Source organism: Castor canadensis, chromosome 4 (genome assembly GCF_047511655.1).
Source record: "Castor canadensis chromosome 4, mCasCan1.hap1v2, whole genome shotgun sequence".
Taxonomy (NCBI): domain Eukaryota; kingdom Metazoa; phylum Chordata; class Mammalia; order Rodentia; family Castoridae; genus Castor; species Castor canadensis.
In genome coordinates, this window is record NC_133389.1 from 107,166,228 (window position 1) to 107,187,031 (window position 20,804).

At 41.0% G+C, this 20,804-nt stretch overlaps 1 protein-coding gene across 7 annotated transcripts in view; it reads right to left on the reverse strand.

Annotated features, from left to right (window-relative positions):
• Window positions 1–20,804, reverse strand: part of Cacnb4 (calcium voltage-gated channel auxiliary subunit beta 4) — a 257,548-nt gene that overhangs the window by 137,949 nt on the left and 98,795 nt on the right. For 3 of the 7 annotated variants that reach the window (XM_074070789.1, XM_074070791.1, XM_074070790.1), the window contains one exon: window positions 2,141–2,298. The exons of 2 other annotated variants lie outside the window; for them this stretch is intronic. In XM_074070789.1, coding sequence (XP_073926890.1) covers window positions 2,141–2,146 — 6 coding nt within the window. In that variant the 5' untranslated portion in view covers window positions 2,147–2,298. Of the gene's footprint in view, window positions 1–2,140; window positions 2,299–4,192; window positions 4,564–20,804 lie in introns of those variants that run through there. 2 more of the 7 variants (XM_074070788.1, XM_074070787.1) reach the window with 2 other exon arrangements.

The window sequence follows — 20,804 nt, forward strand, 5'->3', positions numbered from 1 at the left end:
TTTCTATCCGTATTAATAAACATAGTATGGTCCCTTTCTATGATTGAAAGCACTTATGGAATTTATTTTTCTCTAAACTAAATGCCCTGATTTATGATCTGATCTTCTTCGTCAATGAAAAAAGATCAAGCCTCTCCCTCTAAATACTTTAGAATTTAAGCACTTGGAAATGGAAGCAATTGTGTCCAAGCAATCAGCTACCAACTCTGTGTGCAGCTAACCCTGGCTTCACTTTACAAAATACTCTAAGAATCTATATTTCCTTTAACTTGCTCAAAATTCCAGAACATTTATCTATGTAGGAACTTTAAATTTTGCAAAGCATTGCCCTACACAGGCCATTTCTAGTGTTAATGTGTTCAATATTTTATCAACTATGAACAACGTTTAACAGACTAGGTCCTAACATGCAGTAGGATGTTGAGAACGACCCCTTTGCATAGATGTGCACTGACATGATAAAATGAGAACACACAAGGGAGGTATGAGGATAGGTGAGACACCCAAAAAACTAGATAGCATCTGTTGCCCTCAACGTAGAGAAACTAATGCAGATACTTTAAAGCAAGTGAGGCCAATAGGAGAAGGGGACCAGGAACTAGAGAAAAGGTTAGTTGAAGAAGAATTAACTTAGAAGGTAACACACATGTACAGGAAATTAATGCAAGTCAGCTCCCTGTATAGCTATCCTTATCTCAACCAGCAAAAACCCTTGGTCCTTCCTATTATTGCTTATACTCTTTCTTCAACAAGAAAGAGTAGTGGGGGAGAGGAAGGGGGCGGGGGAGGGTAAGATAGGGGGTGGGGGAAGGGGGGAGAAATGACCCAAACATTGTATGCACATATGAATAAAATAAAAATAAAAAAAATAGATGTGCACTGATAACCTGGAAGTAATGCTTCCACAATTAACAGTTATTATCACTGGTTGAGGTGCAGGTAACTTTTTCTGCTACTCTGCTCCTTCCAAGTCCCTCTAAAAGAACATTTCTCTTCTCATTTGGTTAATAAAAATCTTGAACGCAAAAAGAAATTATTCCGAGAATGATTCCACAAACATCAAAATACACCAATTACAAGACATGTATACACCAAGGAACAGATCTATTGAAATCTATTGTAAATCAGATCAAAGTACACAGTGTCCGCTGGGGGCTGAGTCAGTGAAAAACATTTTGGCTACAAGGGCCTGCATTAATACACACTGGGGGTGATGGCGGCAGAATGTTCAGCTCTTCTATAGAAGCCAACATAGTGAGTCTGTGATTAGAGCCAGACTGGTCTCAGCATGGACTCATCTGAAGCACACACCTGTAATTCATGTCAAGGTAACACAGGAATTAATGTGGAGCTGAAGGTGCAGCTCAGTGTAGAATGCTTTCCTAGGATAGCACAAGGTCCTGTGTCTGATCCCCAGCATTGGCAGGGGTCGGGGAGGTAGGGAGGAGGGAGAAGAGAGTAATGTGACATTCTATGTGTAATTTCTTGTTCTTATGATGGGCCTTTCTGGGGGACACTGAATAATATTTTGTACTTCCTTTTAATTGCAAATGATCCTGATTCTTAACTGCCCTCCTGGGAAACTAGAGCAGAAGTTAACAGACTTGGCCAAACAGGCTCCAAGGACTCAAGAATCTAGAACGCCCATACTCCAGTGTGTTCCAGCATGTTTCTTACCTTCTCTTTGTATATATAGCATGTGAAAGAGAGGCTACAGGCTACCATTGAGGGCACTGGAAGTGTAACGTCTCCTCATGGACCAGATTCTTAAGAAAACCCTCACATAATGTACCAAAATCTCTTTTCTACTGAGGGGGATAGGATACGCGAATAGTGAATAATAATACTTTATTCTCACTTAGAATAAAATATCTGCCCCTAGGCAAGATGGTCTTCCTATAGGCTTCCTGTGTGGACACACTGAATCTGACCCCACACATCCCACAAACATTTTCAACTGCACAGCGTGGCAGGGCAAGTGAGGACGGCTCCCAACACCCCATGAAAGTGCTGTCCTCAGCTTTTAGTGCCTGTATATTCTGGGCCTGCTATACTGGCCACCTGAGGAAAGCCTCACCATGCCTATCCACCAGACCTGTTCCGAGAGCTCTGCTTCTCTCTGGGCATACCCCACACTTACAGCCATAAATGCATTGGCACTGAGAAAGACTGCTGAGGATGTGGCACTCCAGGTGTGGCTTTATCTGTCACTTCACCGTCAGCTATTTAGGCCTAGTCTTCTCCATTGGCTTGAAGCTCTGTTCACACCATCTTGGGTAACACATCACATTATTCTTCCTTATAAAAACAAATAAACTCAAATGAGCATTCAGTCAGTTCACCCCTCTGAACATCTGTCTTCCCCTCTGATTGATGTGATGGAGTTTCGATCCCACCCCCAAAGCCTCCCGTTTTCTCAGCCAAGGACTGGCCAGACACCTTCCCTCACTCCTGAACTTCCCACCTTCCTCACCTCTGAAGCTGTGCAGCCCTAGGACCTCAGCCTGCTGGCCACCACTGAGTCACCAGGAGCACGGCACTGCAGTACTTAGCACTACCCGCCATCCACTAGCACCATGAGTGAAGTCACTGTACTCTTCCCACCTTATTGAAAAACTCAAGTTGTCTTGAGTGGCTGGACCAAAAGGAAAAACAATTATTTTCATGCTTACAATGGCTCCCCTCTGAACCAGTACATCTGAAATTTATACAGTTCTAGAGAACAAGGAGCTGGATACATTAGTTCCTAGGCGACTCTGTTCATAGCAGCTGGTTTCTAAAGGCATTTCTGAAAAAAACTCCAATCCACCTCAGTGCAATGCGCTGTCCAAGTTTAAAATACATGGTCGAAATTAAAGCTTACAATTCAATAAGGCATCACATGTTTCATAACTGAGTGTGGAGACAGATTGTAGGAAATAACCAGGCCTTCTGAAGAACCCAGCTGGGGAAGCTAGTTTACTGAACTCCTATAGTTACCTTTTTCATTCCCCAAACCTCACCTGCAAGTGTGGACCTTCTTGATTTTGGCCCCCACTGTTTTAGACTACATCCCTTGCAATAAACTGATGGTCTGATCATTTTCAAGCACGTCGGGCAACATGCAGAGAGACTTTGTGGAAATAGTTAAGAGTCAGGGGTAACACAGACAGGAAGGAAAAATGGAACGCCTTATCAAAAGTGAAGGTTTCTGTCTTTCATGGATAGCACTTGCTACATACGTCTGCACTGTCACTATACCATACGGTTCTTTGTGGTTGTTGTTGTTGTTCTAATCTATGTACTTGGTGGTTTAGCCAGAGAACCTTATATAATACATCCCTGTTTTGAATGTAGCCACATGTAAGACACTGCACTCATAAAATTCAGACACCCACAGCATGTCCCATCAATCACCCCCAATCACTCTACCTTGCAAGGTTTCTATGTGATTAATGAAAAATCAGGTACTATCACCAGCAATAGTAGAAAGAAAGATTCGGTAATCGGCTTTAACCCATATTCAAAAGCTAGCATCCTGTAGTACAGTTTTAGGGATTCCAGAAACAATTTAGTCCTGATTTTAATACATTGCATAAACCTGACCTACGAGAGCAAACGAGTCCAGTTATCTACACACATGTGAGTCCACTTCAATCTTCCAGGGCAGGCTACAGTAACACTACCTACTTCCTCTGCACTGGGGTGTTGTGTGACTACAACCCTTGCATCTAATTTCCTTAACAAAGAAACAGGACATCCACGCCACTTGTTTGGCACATAATGATACAGCTACAGCTTTGGAACTTCCATTCATGCTAGCTCAACAAACAATGTGTATTATATAATGAACGAGCTTTTCTATGAACTCTGCTGTTGGGAAACAGAGACACTTTCTGCATAGTTTAAACCAGTCTACAAGGAGCATTCACCCCTTGTGAGCGCAAACGTGGACCTAGTAACATAGAAATGCCAACAGCCTACACGCCTAGGTGCCTCTGCCATCACTCTAATTTCCTTTTGCTTGACAATAAATAATTGTTACAGTTAACTGCAAACTAGACAGAGAACATTTACACGCACCCAGCAAGCACCCGAATGATGTTGGCTTTCAGCTCCATGTTCCCTGCGCTGCCTAAGAAATAAGGTGGGGGGGGGGAGTGGGAGGAGGAAGAGGAGGGGAGAAGGAATCAGCTATCTATGAAATACTTACAGCCTCCGAGTCTTCAATTCCATGCAGGTACAAATTGTCATACATGGAGGTCTAATAATCCAGAGCACCTCTTTTAAGGCAAAAACAAAATTGCTGCAGAAACCACAGCTAGGGCTAAAAGAGAAAAGGCCTCTTTGGAAGAACTGCGCGTGTCTTATCAGTTCCTGTGGATTTACCAGGCAATATGCTATGCACTTGCATCACACAGGGTGAGGTTATCCCCAGAGGCAGTCCAGACCTGGCATTTTATCTGCCTTCCCAATACAGAGCAGAAAAAGCAAAACCCTTCCTCAGCCACAGACTGGTGACTGAGCTAGGAAAGCGGCCTCTGATTGGCTCGGCTTCCCTGCTTCAGTCAGCTGAAGAGCGTTCCCTGGGAGAGTGGAGGGTGACTCGGGAGCATCCTACCCAGCTAGGAGCTGCTTCCTGTTTTGCCTGTATTGTTAGTTCTACAATAAACACTTATCAATATCCAAAAGGCTGTTTGGAATGATTGGAAAGGCAGGCTATAGAATACTCTAAACACAACCACTCGTCTTCTTGACTGAATTCACCACTGGAGAAGGGAGCAAAGGAGAGATTTTATTTTTGGAGAATACTGCGTAAATACAGGCAGATACTAATCTCCATCTAACATCTGTGTTAACAGATGTGATTTAAGTCAAATAAGTCATATAGAATTAAAAAAAAAACCAAAGCAAAGGAAAAATAGAATAAACAGATGGTAAGATTTCTTGTGGGAATTTCTATAGTAAAACTTTTCAATATTTCACTGAAGTCTCTCTGTCTCACTGGCAAGAAAATGCCTGTGTCCCAACTACTGAAGTTGAAAAAGAAGCCAAAAACCTTTCAACTGTTAGATGCAAAATCGCTGAATGTCTCTTTAATGTATTTTACCTCCTTGAAGTAACAGCCAATATTTTTGCTGAAATCCTTCACCTGATTTCTCGTGCATAAAGCCTTAATAGTCCAGAAACTGCATTGATCTTTTCCCCAAACTCAAGCAGAGGAATCCTCCTTCCTCCTCCTGCTCCCACCACACCACGCTCAGGTTGACCTAGGAAAGGTCCCACACTGGGGTCGCCTGATGTAGAGCTTCCCTAGATACTTAGGGCTTTCTGGTCAACCAACTAGGACAGCCCTAGGACAACCATAGGACAGCCCTATTATTCACCCTAAAAGAAGCCACTTAAATTTGGAAAATAAAGAAGTTTGTGATAGGCAAAGAACATAATCTAGAGAAGCTACATGAATCACTAGGGTAAGAAATGACCCAGAAACCCTCCAGGGCCACCTTTGCCACTAACTGGTCAGATAAGCCTGGACCATTTGTCACCATCTCTATGGACTTTAGTTTCTTCACCTGCCAAACCTGTAAGAAATAACTCCAAGAAAGAACTTTGCAAATCAAAAGTGCAACATAAACACTTATCAGTGACAGCCCTGCTTTGTCAGCTGAAGGCATTGGCTGCAATTCATGGGTGCTCAGCACAGGAGTCAAAGGCTGGCCCTGGACCTTGGAAAAGAAACCTACCCTTCTAGCCAGTTATCTCTGAAAAGCAGAAGTCTTAGTAGAACAAACCTGAGTCACAAAAAGCCACTCAAGTGCTCCCAATACGGAGTAAAGCATGCTTGTCCAAATCTGGTCTGCCCTGGCCTGTGAATGTCCTTTGGTCACATTCACACATCTCAAAATGGCATCAATAATCACTTTAAATATGAAAAATGGCAAGGGGGGCTCAGCTATACTCCAGAATCCCCAAATGGTAGGGCTCTAAGAATGCCGTCTTTGAGGCTGTGCACGCACACAGAGAGAATGGCAAAGGAGGTGTGTGCAATCAACAGGGTTCCACAGAGAGCAATCTGTGCCGGCTCTGCCTATTGACAACTGTGGTGGTGGGGAGGGAACAGGTCACCACCCACACGCACACTCACCGTACAGGCAGAGGCGTAGGTCAAAGGAATCGTAAGCATAATTAATGTATCAGTCTGTTATTTTAATTAGCTCTTGAACCACAGCCATGTAATATTTTAGCCAGAATCTACAGAAAATTGAGACAAGAAAGTCTTTTTTCTCCTTAAATTCTCCAGATTGTTTCCCTACTCTACCACTTCAGTTGGGAGTATATACATTTCTTGATTCTTTTTAAATGGGAACCAATTAAAGGAAGAAGAAAGAGGCAGTCCACTTTCAGAATTCACTGAGAAGAGAGAAAGTATTCCCTGATGGGAAAACTGGATGTGGCTCAATGGCTTTCCTGTGTATGGCTGCCTCATGGTGCCCTCAGTAGTTAATATGAGCGTCCAAAGAAGTATGGGTCTGACTCAGTGTGAGACAACAGCAGGGGAGGCCGTGGATTAAGCAACAGCAGCTGTGGTTATTCCTTCCCATCCACATGAACTCCACGAGGACCAAGACCAGGTACATGACAGGGGCAAGTTGCCTCTGCCTGATTCCCAAGAACTCAGAAAAATGCTGAGCTTAGAATCACAAACTGTTAGGGATTAAGTCACTTAATTCAGCCCTTCTCACATCCAGAAAGGTTAAATTGCTTTATTCAAAGCCAAATGATCTACATAATTTGAATGTTCCCTCCTCACTCTGTTCCTTTTTTTTTTTTTTTTTTTTTTTTGTCCAAAGTGGTACAGCTTATTGGAAGATAGTTTGGCAGTTTCTCCTTTTCCTTCTTTGTTTTTGTTGTTTGGTTGGTTTTTGCATTACGTAGCCCAAGGCTGGCTTCAAATTTGAGATCTTCCTGCCTCCCTCTCCTGAGAGCTGGGATCTCAGGAGTGTACCAGTGTCTGGCCCCCACTCCCATCTCCTCTCTTTTTTTTTTCTGGTGGTGGTACTGGGGTTTGAACTTAGGGCCTCATGCTTGCTAGCCAGGCAGTCTTACTACTGGAGCCACTCTGCCAGCCCTTTTTAGTCCTGGGTATTTTCAAGATAGGGTCTCGAGAACTATTTACTCAGGCTAGCTTCAAACCACATCCTCATGATCTCTGCTTTCTGAGTAGAGAAGATTACAGGTGTGAGCCACTGGCATCAGGCTCCCACTCCCTTCTTGAAGTAACTTTCAAAATAAGGGATGAGGGGCAGTGGATATGTCCCCAAAAAGAATTAGGTAGAATACAGAAAGATCACCTTGGTGGGAAAAACGCTGTCCTTTCCTACTCCTTCCATTCTAGAAATTATTTAATCAAAAGTCATTTGATTACCCACAAACTGAGAGCTAAAAGTTAAACAGCAGATTGAGAAGTCTGCCTGTAAGGTCTAGACATACCCAGAATAAACCTCATACCTACAAATCATCTAAAGTTATCAATCTAATACTTGGGCTGATCCCAGAGTTCCAGAGGAACCCCAATGAGAGATTTAGTTCTAGGCCTCCCTATAAGAACTCTGAAGAGTTCCCAGGAAAGTGAACTTAGAACTCTAGAAGGATCTTTGAACTAGCCATCTCTATCCCAAGATTTTACGCAATAAGAAATACTGAGGTGTCTCTGGAAGCCTCCTATTTCAAATCACCTTAAGTCCCCAGCTTTTGATGAAAGTCCCAGTGATTCTAGCAGGTTTAAGTTCCAAGGCCAAATTTCAAGGGTATCATACTCCACTGCGGCAAGAGGTGAAAAGCAGCCAAGGGATTGACCCCCTCATGGTTTTGAGTTCTCCAACTGAGTGATGGGTTGAGAGGATGAGAGAAACTAATCCCTCCTCTGGTCATCTTCTCCCACCTCAGATTAAAATGAGAACAAGTCTGAAAACCCTGGGGCTTATCTTGGATTGCTGTTTACTAGTCATTTATCTGCCTCTCAACATTGGGTATTCTCCAAAACCACACAGCCTCAAGGAGGCTGCCTGTAATTCTGAGGCTTCTCTCTTGACTGTGTTTCTAACCCACTTCATTTCATCTCTCAGCACCATCATGGGTTCATAGTCAAAAGACCTTATGCAAAGGCATTGCCTATATGATTCTATGCCTATAAATCTCACACGGTTCTCCACGGGGAGATTGATCTTACTCAGATCAATGGAGGAAATGGGATGGGCTTCCACAACGTAGGAACTCTCTACTTGGTGTCGCAAGGCAACATTACTTTCTGTTGGTCTTTGTTGGCTTCAAATTTTGAGATGAGGAGTTCCTTTTCCTAACTCAGTGCTGGGCAAACCCATGGACTTGACAGTGGGGGATACAAAGGACAACTATTTCTGCTTTCCATTTATTTTGGACAGGAAGAAGAAGGAAAGAAAAGCCAAGAGTGAGATGGTCAAGTCAATCTCACTCGAGAAATGACCTGCTTTCAGTCTATTGAAAGTGTGCTTCTCTCATATTGAAATTTACTATCACTGTCACTATGGAAAAAGAGTGAGATGATTAGCTATAAGTTATATATGGCTATGATCAAGAGAAGGGTACAGATTTAGAAAGAAAAGAAAATTTTCTATCCAATTCTGAACCTAAATTTCTCTAGAGTTTAACTCTTCTAAGCCAGTGTAGTTATGCATTCTGTAGCAGGACTCTGAGAAGACCAAGAAGAGGTTCTCATTATCATTCTGATAATAATTATCATTCTGATAATAGCAAAGACTAGCTTTCTTGTTGGCTAGAACACAATCCCAAGGTTTCTGTTTGCCAATTCAGCCTTACGGTTTATTTTTGCTCCTTGTTTTTTTTCAAATTATACCAAGTGACCACAGTTTGCTGGATGATTTGCACCTCTTCTCTAATGCACTCTTTTGTAGTGTTAATACGATATTATACCCCTGATTCTTCCTCGATGCCCCTCAGACAGGCAGGTGGTAGCAATAGAGCAGACATGAGCATGAAGTCAAAACAAAATAAAAATCTACAGACAGTAGATTCTGCTCTTAGTAGTCCCCTGCTATAGTCCTCTGAGTTCGAATAGGCCTTACTACCTAGCAACCATGTCCATGAGCTCCTTTGAGTCTCATTTGTAACATGGCAAGAATAATAGTTCCAAAACTCCTAAATTAATATATGAAAGGCACAGGTGAGGCAGAATGGAAGGACAGATCTTTTTTTTTTTTAAGGTAAGTGGTATAGAATCAGGGCTGTGTACATTGCCCAGCTCCATACACACTGTGTCTTTGTAAAGGAACAATATGAGGAAGGGTGGTTAAGAGCTGGGACCCTGGAGCCAGGCTGCCAGAATGTCCCAGCTGTGCCACATGCCAGCTGAGGAACACACAGCAAGCTACTTTGCCCTTCTGTGACACCATTTTCTCATTTATAAACTGAGGGTTAGGCCAAGAGTCTTGGGCAGATGAAAAGCCTTCACATAAGAAAATGCTCAGAAGGATGCCTGGCATAAACTCAGTATTCTGTTTGCATCAGGCTCTCATTGTGGTTCTTATTATCCTTCTTAGTCCGGATTCTGTCTTGAACTTCTGCTACCCCTAGTCCCTGACACAGGCCTGGTCCTTTCAATCTCCACCAGGGTCCCTGGTCCCAGCTCTGGTGGCTGAGACCAGCCTCCTGCCTCCTGTTGCCCTACTTAACTTCATGCCAGCTCCTTCCGGCTGCCTATCTGCTTTATCTGGCCAGGCTGATGCTCCTTATGCTAATGCTGGCAAATTCAGCAGACCTTACTGACACTCAGCCCACAGTACTCTGCCTTTCCAACTGCCTGGCCTCTGACCTCCATCACCCCGCTACCCACCCTGGGCTGCACCATCTTTTCACAACCATTGTCCAGAAAACCGTCCTCATGAAAATCCTGTAACAAATGCTAATAATGGATCATACCAAGCAGTCAAAAAGAGAGTGAAAAAGGCATAGAGAAACAGAGATAGGAGTAATGAGGCCGAGACAGAAAACCCTAGAGACACTCAGAGGAAGAATGAATATAGGGACCAGCTCCCCTCTTTCTGGCTATTCTTGCTGGTTTCAGGAGAAAATAATACTTCATAATTCATGAAAGAGTGAGTGGAGGTAATGAAAAAAAATTCCCGTGGCCTATTCAACTTGCCAGAAAATGACAGATCCCTCCCCGTGATTGACGTATTACTCAGAATCTCTCACTTTCTGAAATTTCTGTTGAAAAAAAAGCCTTTCTCTTGGCAAAAACATTCCATAAAACCACAGTTTTCATGAATACTACACAACTTTATTTTCCAAAATAAACCTAAGAGGCAAGACCAGCTTGATGTTCTCCCTGTTGCCTATATATCTTTAGCTAATGTTATTAATACTAATTTAACAATTGCAGCTCTCAGTCATTGCCTGCTCCATACAGCCACCCTGGAGACTGGGGATGGTAAGTTCAGCAAGAAATGACTGCATCCCCCAGAAGCAGACTGAGTGAGGCACAGGGATGGGATGGGGGCACAGCAGTCATGGAGATCCTGAAGACAAGAGTTGAACCAAGGAGATGGTTGCAATCCAAGTGAGAGCCATTTTGAGAAACTTCAATGAGAGCTGGGGAGTAATCCAATTCCTTTATCTGCAAAGCCTCAGCAGGAGTAGGAGGCAGGAAATGGGGAAGGAAGGGAACAGCTCCACTGTGAACAAGTCACAAATGAATCAGCCGCCAACTTACTACCTGGCCTTGGGCAAACCACCCCCCCAAGGTGGGACTCCTTCAGTTCCATGATTCCAAGTTTGCTGGAAAGAGTGCACAGTTTAATTTTGGTTTTTGTTTACAATGTAAAATTTGTGTTTGTGTTTTTTATTTTTGTGGTGCTGTGCTGGGGATTGAGCTCATAATGTAAGATTTATGAAATTATCTATTTCATTACTACTTTTAGGTAAAAATACTTTTTTTTTTTTCAGTACTGGGCTTTAGACTCAGAACCTCTTACTTTGCTAGCAGGCACTCTACCACTTGAGCCACAATTCTAGCACTTTATGTTTTAGTTATTTTCTAATAGGAGCTCAGACTTTTTGCCCAGGGTCAGTGTGGACCACAATCATCCGACCTATTGGCCTCTTGTATAGCTGGGACCACAGGCTTGCAAAACCACTATGCCAAGCTTGTTGGTTGAGATTGAGGCCTTGCTAACTTCTTGCCCCAGCTGGTCTCAAACCACAATACTCCTAATTACAAGCGTGAACCACTCTGCACCTGGCCCCATAAATACTTATTGACTACCTAATGTCTCCTCTACATAAATAAATAAATAAATAAACAAATGCAAAAGGTCCTGGAGGGTCCTACTCAAAATCTTCTCATTGCCTTCTCATTGGGCTTAGGGTTATGACCCAAATTCTTAATACGGTCTAGCATGGTCCCAACAGTTCTCTTCTTATATTCCTTATTTTGCATGCCTCTCCCCTTACAGTCGATCCAGCCTTCTTGGACACATCCTACCCTCTCCCATCACTGGGCTTTGCCTATTCTAAGCCCCTTATCTAGAACCTTCTGCTTCTTCCCACCCATACTCCCATGAACACACATGAGTGAGACTGGTTAATTAAGATCTGTTACTTGAATGTGAGTTCTATGGGAAGACAGACCAGATAGATTCTACTCATCATTGTATTCCCACTGCCTAGTATAGTGCCTTGTACACGGACGGTTTTCCAGAAACATATCAATAATTCATGATGGCCTTCGACTCCTTGGCTACGTTTGCACTTTGGCTGCCAAAACAGTTCAGTGACTAACAAAAAAGCTCACAAAGTGAAATGTGAGTATATTTTTTAGAACTAAGAAAACCTAAAACATGAGCATCCCCAGAGGGTCCTCACAGAATTCTCTTCATGTCCTGATTGGGAGTCAGGGGTTCTATTCAGATTCAGATTCTTAGAAACAATCTAGATATGACAGAGAGATACTGCTTCAGCAACACCTTTCAAAGAAAACAGAATTTACAATGTGTTGATAGAAAGTCTTTTGGGGTTTGGTTTTGGGGTTTTGGTGGTAGAGCAGAGAAAGATTCCATGATCTTCCATGCCTTCATGCTTTGCACATGATGTCCTCTCTGTCTGAAAGGCTGCCACCTCTACTCTGCCACTCTCATGCCTGACTTTTTCTATTTATTGAACTCTTTCCTTCTTTAAGGTCCAATGTAAACATCACTTAAGACCTGCTCTCAGACATAAGATAGCTCTTTTACAGTCCCATAATGCTCTGTTCTCCTGTACCTCTACTGGTAGGCTACTATTTTATAAGGTGATTTACCCAGTAGACCTATTTCTTCCACCACAAGATAAACAACTCAAAAGGAAGAGCCATAGCTTACTCAACTTTATACCCTATATCCTTCATTTCACAGAAGAGCCTCAATAAGTATTGATTGTAAAAACTGAACTGTATACATGAAAAGTCACATTTTGAGCCTTGATGTTCTTTCTTCCTTCATAATCCGCGTAGCTCCCTTTGGAGACTTACAGTAGCCAGCAGAAGGGAGTAAGTCCTGAATCTGTAAAGTTAATTTTAGAGCTCCTAAGGATTTAGAAAACAAACTACAAAATGGAAAGGGGTATCAGGAACCCAGATCTGAGCTACACTCCTCAGAGGTAGGGGCTCTTCTTAGGTAGACTCTATGGGCAGAGGGGATATTGGTGAATGTTAGGGTCCGGGATATTCCCAAAACTTTGTTTTAGAGAAATACCTGTTTCTGTTTGGAAAAGAGGGTCAGACCACATATCCCTCAAAGGCAGAAAAGTCTGTGTTATACCCATCTTATTAATAGACCCTTCTCTGACCCAGTGCCTATTACATAGCACTGAGGAGACTATGCACCTCAGGTTCTATCACACTGCAAGCAGCATCAGGCCAAGGTATGTTAGAACCTCAACAAGGGACAGGAAAATCTGACTGATACCAAAATACTAAGCTAAGAGTAGCAACTCTCATCTAGATTCCTCCTGCAAGTGGACCTAGAATCTTTAAACTACTGTTAGATTTGGGCAGGATTATCTCAGGCAATGGAGGTTGATCGTTTTCAGTGTCTGCAACTCTGTGAGAGGCAAGGAGAAAATGGTGGTTTTGGTGTGCACTGCTGAGCATTGACCTCTATGTAGTGAAAGACGAAACCATGACTAAAAGCCATAGTACCCATTCTTCCATTTTTTATGTTTAAAAATAAACCAGTTCCACTTCAAATTTTAGCAAGGCATATGTATCTCCAACTAGAGACTACATTTTACAGCCTCTTTTGCCATTAGATATAACTATGTTCTTGCCAACAGAATGGAAACAAAAGTATGCATCCAACTTACACAACATGTCCTTAAAAGGATACTGACTGCCCACCACATACTTTCTTTCCTCTTCCTTAAGATGTAGTGCTTATGAGCCAACTTCCAGAATGCAATGAGGACCTCACTCTGAGGTGAGGTTAACAGGATCAAGAAACTTCTGCATTATTAGATGAGAGAGAAAGACATTTCCATTTTATTAAGGTAAATTTATTTGGGGTCCTTTTTGTTACAACAACTCAGCCTAACTTATACCAGCTGCAAAAGTAACTAAAATAAAGAGGTTATTAGAACGAGAACAAATTTAACCAGAAAATTATGTGCAGAAAGCAAGAACTGGCCTCAGAAAAATGCTCCTCACGAGGCTGTATCATTTCTTCTGACTCTTCTTTCACAAAGTGCTGAGAAGCTCAAGATGGCAGTCAGTGATAGCAAATCCCCAACCCACCCTTCACAGGTTACCTTATTTATTTTCTGAAACCAAAGACCAGGGACAACACCACAATGCCTGTGAGCAAGACACACACACACACACACACACACACACACACACACACACACGTTTAATTTTACACTGCTTTTTTCAAAGCCCAAATGAATTAAAATAAAATTTTCAATTCTATTGAATTTTTGAACTTTAAGTAGATCAGTATAAAAAGGAAAACACTCACTACCTTTTAGCAAAGCCCATAAGGATTTCCACATGAAGAGTTGGATTTTCAATACCATTTCTTGGCTCTGAGTCTGCTTGGTCATTTCCTTTGCAGTGCTGGATGGAAAATTGGCTGGAACACTAAATCCAGAGCCTTTCCTCAAGAGGCACAAATGGAAACAAACTGAATCACCTGATCTAAATTCCAACTCTCAGAAGTGATGCTTGTATCAAATATTCAGAGAAAATAGCAATCATCTCCATAGAAAATAGTTTAAACTTAGGGACAATAAAAATATTTTATACCTGTATTGGTAGAAAATACCGGAGAATGTAAAACAATCAATAATCCCTTATGTGTGTAGGTGTTTCTCATAAGTCCAAAAGCATAGAAAACTACAGACTACAGTAACACATGTACACACACACACACATCATACACGCACACATACACACACATACATACATGGCTTTATAAAGTTTTCTGGCATTGCATTTTTCTTAATATCAGAAGGAATTCTCAGATATTTAAGAAAGATAGACTGAAGAATTAAAAATAGCTATATCCAGATAAATATTTGTCTATTATGTACCTTCCAGCACCCCACATTCATTACATTTCTGAACTTTGTGTGGGAGGGTAGGCTATAAATATTACTGTATGACCCTGTGGTCTTGTGTACCTCATAAATCCATTTTCTTTTAAACTGAGAAAGGTAATAGTGTCACAGTTTTCCAAAACAGTACTTTAAACAAATTATTTTAATAGTTCCTCTTAGTTACTCTTTCAACATCAAATTAGCTTTGAATAAATACATAACACCACAAATAGCAAAGAAATAACTAGTAGTCCAAAAGCACTATCAAACTACAGTGCTCCCTGCATTTCTTGGGCTCCTCTAACCACTCATCTAAACCTATGGATCTCATGAACAAGGGGTAGATGTTTTGATATGATTTAGAAATGTTACCATGCGATAAAAGAAATACTAATAGACACTAACAATCAATTCCAGAAAACAAAGAGAAATTCGTAAACACATTGCTATGGCTCTCAAAGTATTATCAGCTGGCATTAGGCGAAGGAATATTGCTGGTAGAAGTTCAGACTTGCCTAACTTGATGAGAAATTATGAGTTTTTCAACCAGATATTTTCAAAGTTTTCCATTAAGGTCTCGACCTAAAGGACAATGTCAGGCAGATGACCTATAAGCCTCAACTAATACGGATTCACTACTGAAAAAAGATACCTATTAGAACAGTAAGACAAACAACACAGCAACCTTGGAAATCATTATCCTATCCTCAATCAAGCAAATCAGCTATTAAAAGTCAGGGTGGAGGAATAAAAGCCTCAGAAAGAAAGGGATGCCCAAATTAACTTCACAGTCCTTGTATATTGGCTTTTGTTGGCTGGGTTGACTTCATTTAACCATCTAGTTGATGAAGACCTGAAGGGTCAGAAATCATGGGAAGCTTCCTGACATCATTCAACTCTGAAGCCCTGAAAGAGTAGAAAAAAAAACGTATTTTTCATTGTATTTGTTCTCATCTACCTGCTTCCTGCCATCTCTACCACCTATTTCTCACTTTATTCATCTCTCACCCACTCATTACAGCTTCCTCAAAATGCATGCTTATGATCTGGCCTCCTGTTGCTTATCATGCTTCAAAGCAACTTATGTATTTTTCTGGTCTACTGAATTTCTTCAAATCTTCCCTTCACAGATCGACTCCATAACAAGTTCTTCCATGACCCATTCTTCCACAAAATTCTTGCTTTTGAAGCATTTCCAATGAATGTGTTTCCTTTTCTGATTATAAAAGTAAAATATATTTTTAAAAGGTATTGTAGAAAACTTGGGATATTTAGAAAAGTAAGAAGACAAGAAGAAACTATTTTGCCCTTATCTCTAATTTTGTTGAAGAGAGAGTAGAAGCAATAATAGGAAGGAACAAGGGTTTTTGCTGGTTGAGATAAGGATAGCTATACAGGGAGTTGACTCACATTAAATAGTTTCTGCTGGGTATTGAGGGGGTGGGGGGGAGAGGGAGGGGGTGGAGTGGGTGGTAAGGGAGGGGGTGGGGGCAGAGGGGAGAAATGACCCAAGCCTTGTATGCACATATGAATAATAAAACAATAAAAAAAAAGAAGACAAGAAGAAAAATCTGTAGTTTATTACTGAAATAAATCTGTAGTTTATTACTGAAATATGGTTACTGTTAATACTTTGGTATTCTTCCATTTCTGTGTGCATTTTGGTTTACATTTAGGATGTTACATTTAAACTTTTGTATTCTGTTAGTGGTGACAACATAAGCATTTTCTCACATTACTAAAAGCGCCTTATAAACACAATTTATTACAAGTATAAAATATTACATCATACAGCTGTATTACGTAGTTACCATTGTTTTGTTAATATGAACAATATTGGAATCAGATTAGTCTTCAATTCAGATTATTTTCCTGGGCTATATTCCCAGATATTCTTGGGCCAAAGTGTGTAAACGTTCTGAAGCCTCTTGATCACACTGCCACATGCTATACAGAAAATGTATCAATGTGTATACCATTATTTGATATGAAGTGCTAGTACACAGTCCCATCACCAGCACTGGGATGAGTGGCGGCCTTGAGGGCTAATTCTTTAATCTGTTAATCTGATATGTAATCGTGGCATCTCACTGCAATGTTCATTTTTGCTAATAAACATACATACATGAATATTTACAACATTTTTTCATAAGCATGGCTAACTTGCTGTCTCAGAGTGAGGAATTTCTACTAATCAGAGACTGTGATGGTCTTATCTCCTCCAGTCTCTTTTTGGTAATTCTTATGGAAATGGCATTAAAGAAATGCCTGTCAAACATGGCAGAAGATCAGAATCACTCTTGGAAATATTTTAAAATTCATTTACACTCCAGAAACTCAAACTCAGTAGAGCTTCTATAATCCACATTTTCGGAAAATTCCAGTCATTCTATTGGGCAACTGACTGAGAAGACAGTAGAGCTAAGCCCACAATAGTTAGATATCACATCCTTTGGCTGTACGAGCTACGAGGGAAAGCAGTATTCCCTAAACTATCATTTGTTCTACAGTTCTGACCTTCCATCCATGAAGCATCCTGTGATATCTACTTTTACATGGTAACACTTCGCTCATAGCTGTTAGTCTCATTTCTAAGAATAATCTTGTTTTATATGAAAAGGAAGTAGTCTAAATACTGATATACCTTTTATTTATATACTCAGCAGTTGGCAGAAGTGTTTACACAGTAGATAGGATGTGCACATGGTCTGAATTTCCTAATGGCACTTCTTCCAACTCAAAAAGAGGACCAGCATCCTATGGGCCAGGAATACATGTTCATGTTATGTACTGACTTTTGGTGGTGTTTACAAAAATAAGAAATCCCAACTAACCCTCCAATCCACAATGAGTCCCATGTGTCTCCAACTGCCAGTTACTCTCCTTGCCTAGTGCTAAGCACCATACTGGGCTAGCCTGTGGCTGTTGATGGTGGTATCACGTTTAGCATACTCATCAACCTGCCATGACCTGGACTTAGGAAGTGCCCTCAGTTCACTCTCCTAACTTGGAGAGCTAACACTCCAACAGGGAGAATGTGGGCACAAAAAGAAGGCCTGGTGTTAGAGAGAAAAGTTCTCTGCATATAATTCCACTTGGCTGGGAGCTACTATCATAAGAACAGCCTGGCCCTACCAGACTCTGCTTGCCTCTGAATCCTACCTTCAGGCTAATCCTTATTACAACTCAACACAAAAGCTCTGAAGAGTTGTTTCAGAGATTGTTCCTTCTCCTCTGAGGTGCCAAAAAGTGGCAACCCCATGCCACCACATAGACCATTCTGGAAGGAAGAGATGAATGGAGAACACCAAGTTAAGTGCTGACAATCAGCACTCGCAGTAACTAGTGGATCAGGTGGAATGGGTAAATTGACATACATAACAAAGCTTCTAGTGGAAAATGTACTCTTGTTTTACAGCAAGAAGAGTAAGGGACTGATTTTCAAATGAATTATTTTATCTTTTGTGAAGATAACCTCCACAATGTACCAGCATAACCATGCTGACCAAGTTGGGCTCTTGATACAAATTAATTGATGATTATGGATAGGCTATTTGAATTTCAAAAATTAAATCTTATATGGCAATGAAAATTTTTTATGGGATATGACAGCAGCTCAGGGGTGCTTCAACCTCTGGGCTTGGCTGAATTCAGAGGAGCAAAGTGAATACTCTGTTTCAGTCTGTTCATCTCTTTCTTTCCAGGGGCTACTTTGCCTGACTTTGGCTTGTTACTACCACGGACATCATCCTCGAAAAACCCTGAAGACAGAAAAGCCTAATGTTACTCAGCACAATAAACTGTGATGATGCATCCCACAAAAAGGGATTTGTTGATGTTGTGAACTAAATACAAGAAAAAAAGCATTAACAAGTGCACCAAATTTGGTGCCTGGAATTAGCAAACCAGGACACATATCCAAAGTGTAATCACAAGGTCACACCTTCATACTTCAGCATTAGCTGTGTGTCACTGTAAATCACAGTACTTTCCTCTTCATTTTATTTCATTTTTCTAAATTTAGTGCCATTACAAATGCTGCTAACTCAGATAACTTAGTACCTATGCACAAGGAGGGTGAATCACAGATTCCAGGAGACTCACCAATCTAAATATCTTCCCTTTGTATTTCCATTTCTAATGACAATGGCTCTGTCACTATGTGTCATACTCTGTTATTCATTCTCGAGGATTTATACGTCCTCAAGATGTTGCCTAAAACATCTCTTCACATATATTCATTAGAGCTAGATTTCTCTTTTCTAATGAGGTCTATGTTTACTAGTCTATGTTTATTAATTGTGCAAAGAAGCTTTGTTGTGACATTCTCATACATGTATATTTGATTAGCTTCACCTCCTCTATTACTCTTTCCTACCTCTCTTCCTCCTGACTTCTTTTTCACATTTTTAATTGTTTCGTTATTGTATTCTGAAGTTTCAATTGCACAAAATCATTTTGTACATTCTTTTTATTAACAAATAATTTATTAGTAGCTGAAATGCAACTTGTTTTAGAGATCTGAAGAAGATACACTGTTAAAATAATCTAGAAATCAAAGTAAATTAAAATCTTAAAGGGAGTTGTTAGTTGATCAGCTATAAATTACTGTTATTGTATAATTCTTCTCCAAAGAAAAGTCGAAGAGGACAACAGCAGCAATGAGATAAACCGAACCCAAGCACACTTACCTCCTCTACCTATCCTGAATTTCCCTCATGATTTCTCACACTCACTAGCTCTCACCCCACTGAACCCTCCAGGTCCTAACTGTCTCCAATTTTACCCAGTACCTCAGCTTTTCCTGTGTTCACTTCACCCACATCCTGGTGGACTCTGAACACCTGGTGGACTTTCAACCATCCTGAAGTGATTAACAGATTATTTTTCAAATCTCTAAATTATGTAGATACAGACTCATAACCTCATGCCTCCTCTGGTCTCTCAATACTACTGCTTTAGTTAGCTTGGACTGCTATCAAAAAACACCATAGAGTGCATGGTTATAAAAACAAAGACCTATTTCTGTCTGTCCTTCACAACACCCAGAGATGAATCTGTCCTCTCGGTCTTCATTTCTTCCACACTATTCACTCTTCACAATCAGGTCTTTTTTGCCATCTCTGACTCCAACTGTTCTCTCCAGGGTTGCCAATGACCCCTATCCATATATCTAACAAGTCTCACAAGGCCCCCAACACTGCTGACCTCTCTTCTGCTGGAAACTCTCCTGCCTCTTGCTGTCCTGGCTTTTCTTCTACCTCCCAGTCATTCTTTCTCAGTTGCTTCTGTAGATTCTCACACTCTGGTCATCTCTCAAATATTCCATCTTCTGATGTTCAATAAATAACATACCTCCAGTTAAATGTAAGTCTGGAGTTCTAGAACCACATACTCAATAGCCTACCAGACATCTCTCCTTAGATACCCCACAGCCCAGATAGGTTAAGACTCTGCACATGTAGTAATGAACTCATGACTATCTCCTTCAAAACCAAGTCTCTGCTTACAATACAGAATGATATCATCCACCCAGCACCTATGTCCCTATGGAAATATGGGGATATCTCTTTCCCTACCCTTCTCCCTCACCACTGAATCCAATAATCTGTTACTATTCCCCTTAACATCATTTTTTTCAACTGTGGGGAAAGAACTTAGGACCTTTAGCTTGCTAGGCCAGTGCTCTATTACTTGAGCTACAACCCCAGTCCTGATGCTTTTATTTGTTTTTGATAGGGTCTTGAGCTTTTGCCCAGGTTGGCCTTAAGCCACAATCCTCCTATCTCTGCTTCCCAAATAGCTATTACAGGTATGTACCACCATACCCAGCTTTTTTTTTTTAAAATAAGATCTTGCTAACTTTTACCTAGGCTGGCTTTGAACTACAGTCCTCCTATCTCTACCTCCTGAGTAGTTGGAATTATACATGTGTACCAACTCTCCTACCCTCTCCCAACATCTTCTGAACTCTACTTCTTCAGCCCCTTCCATTTAGGCTCCCTTAATTTTCTTCCTTGCATCATCACAAAAGTCTCTTTGCTGGTCATTCTGTCACTACCTGTGCCCACTTCTCATGTCCATACCATTTGAATACCAAAATATTTTGGAAATCTGGTCATATGACTCTCTACTGAAATGACATCCTTGGTCCCTTTCTTTGGGTAAAATGTGAATTCTCTCAGGCACAAAATAAG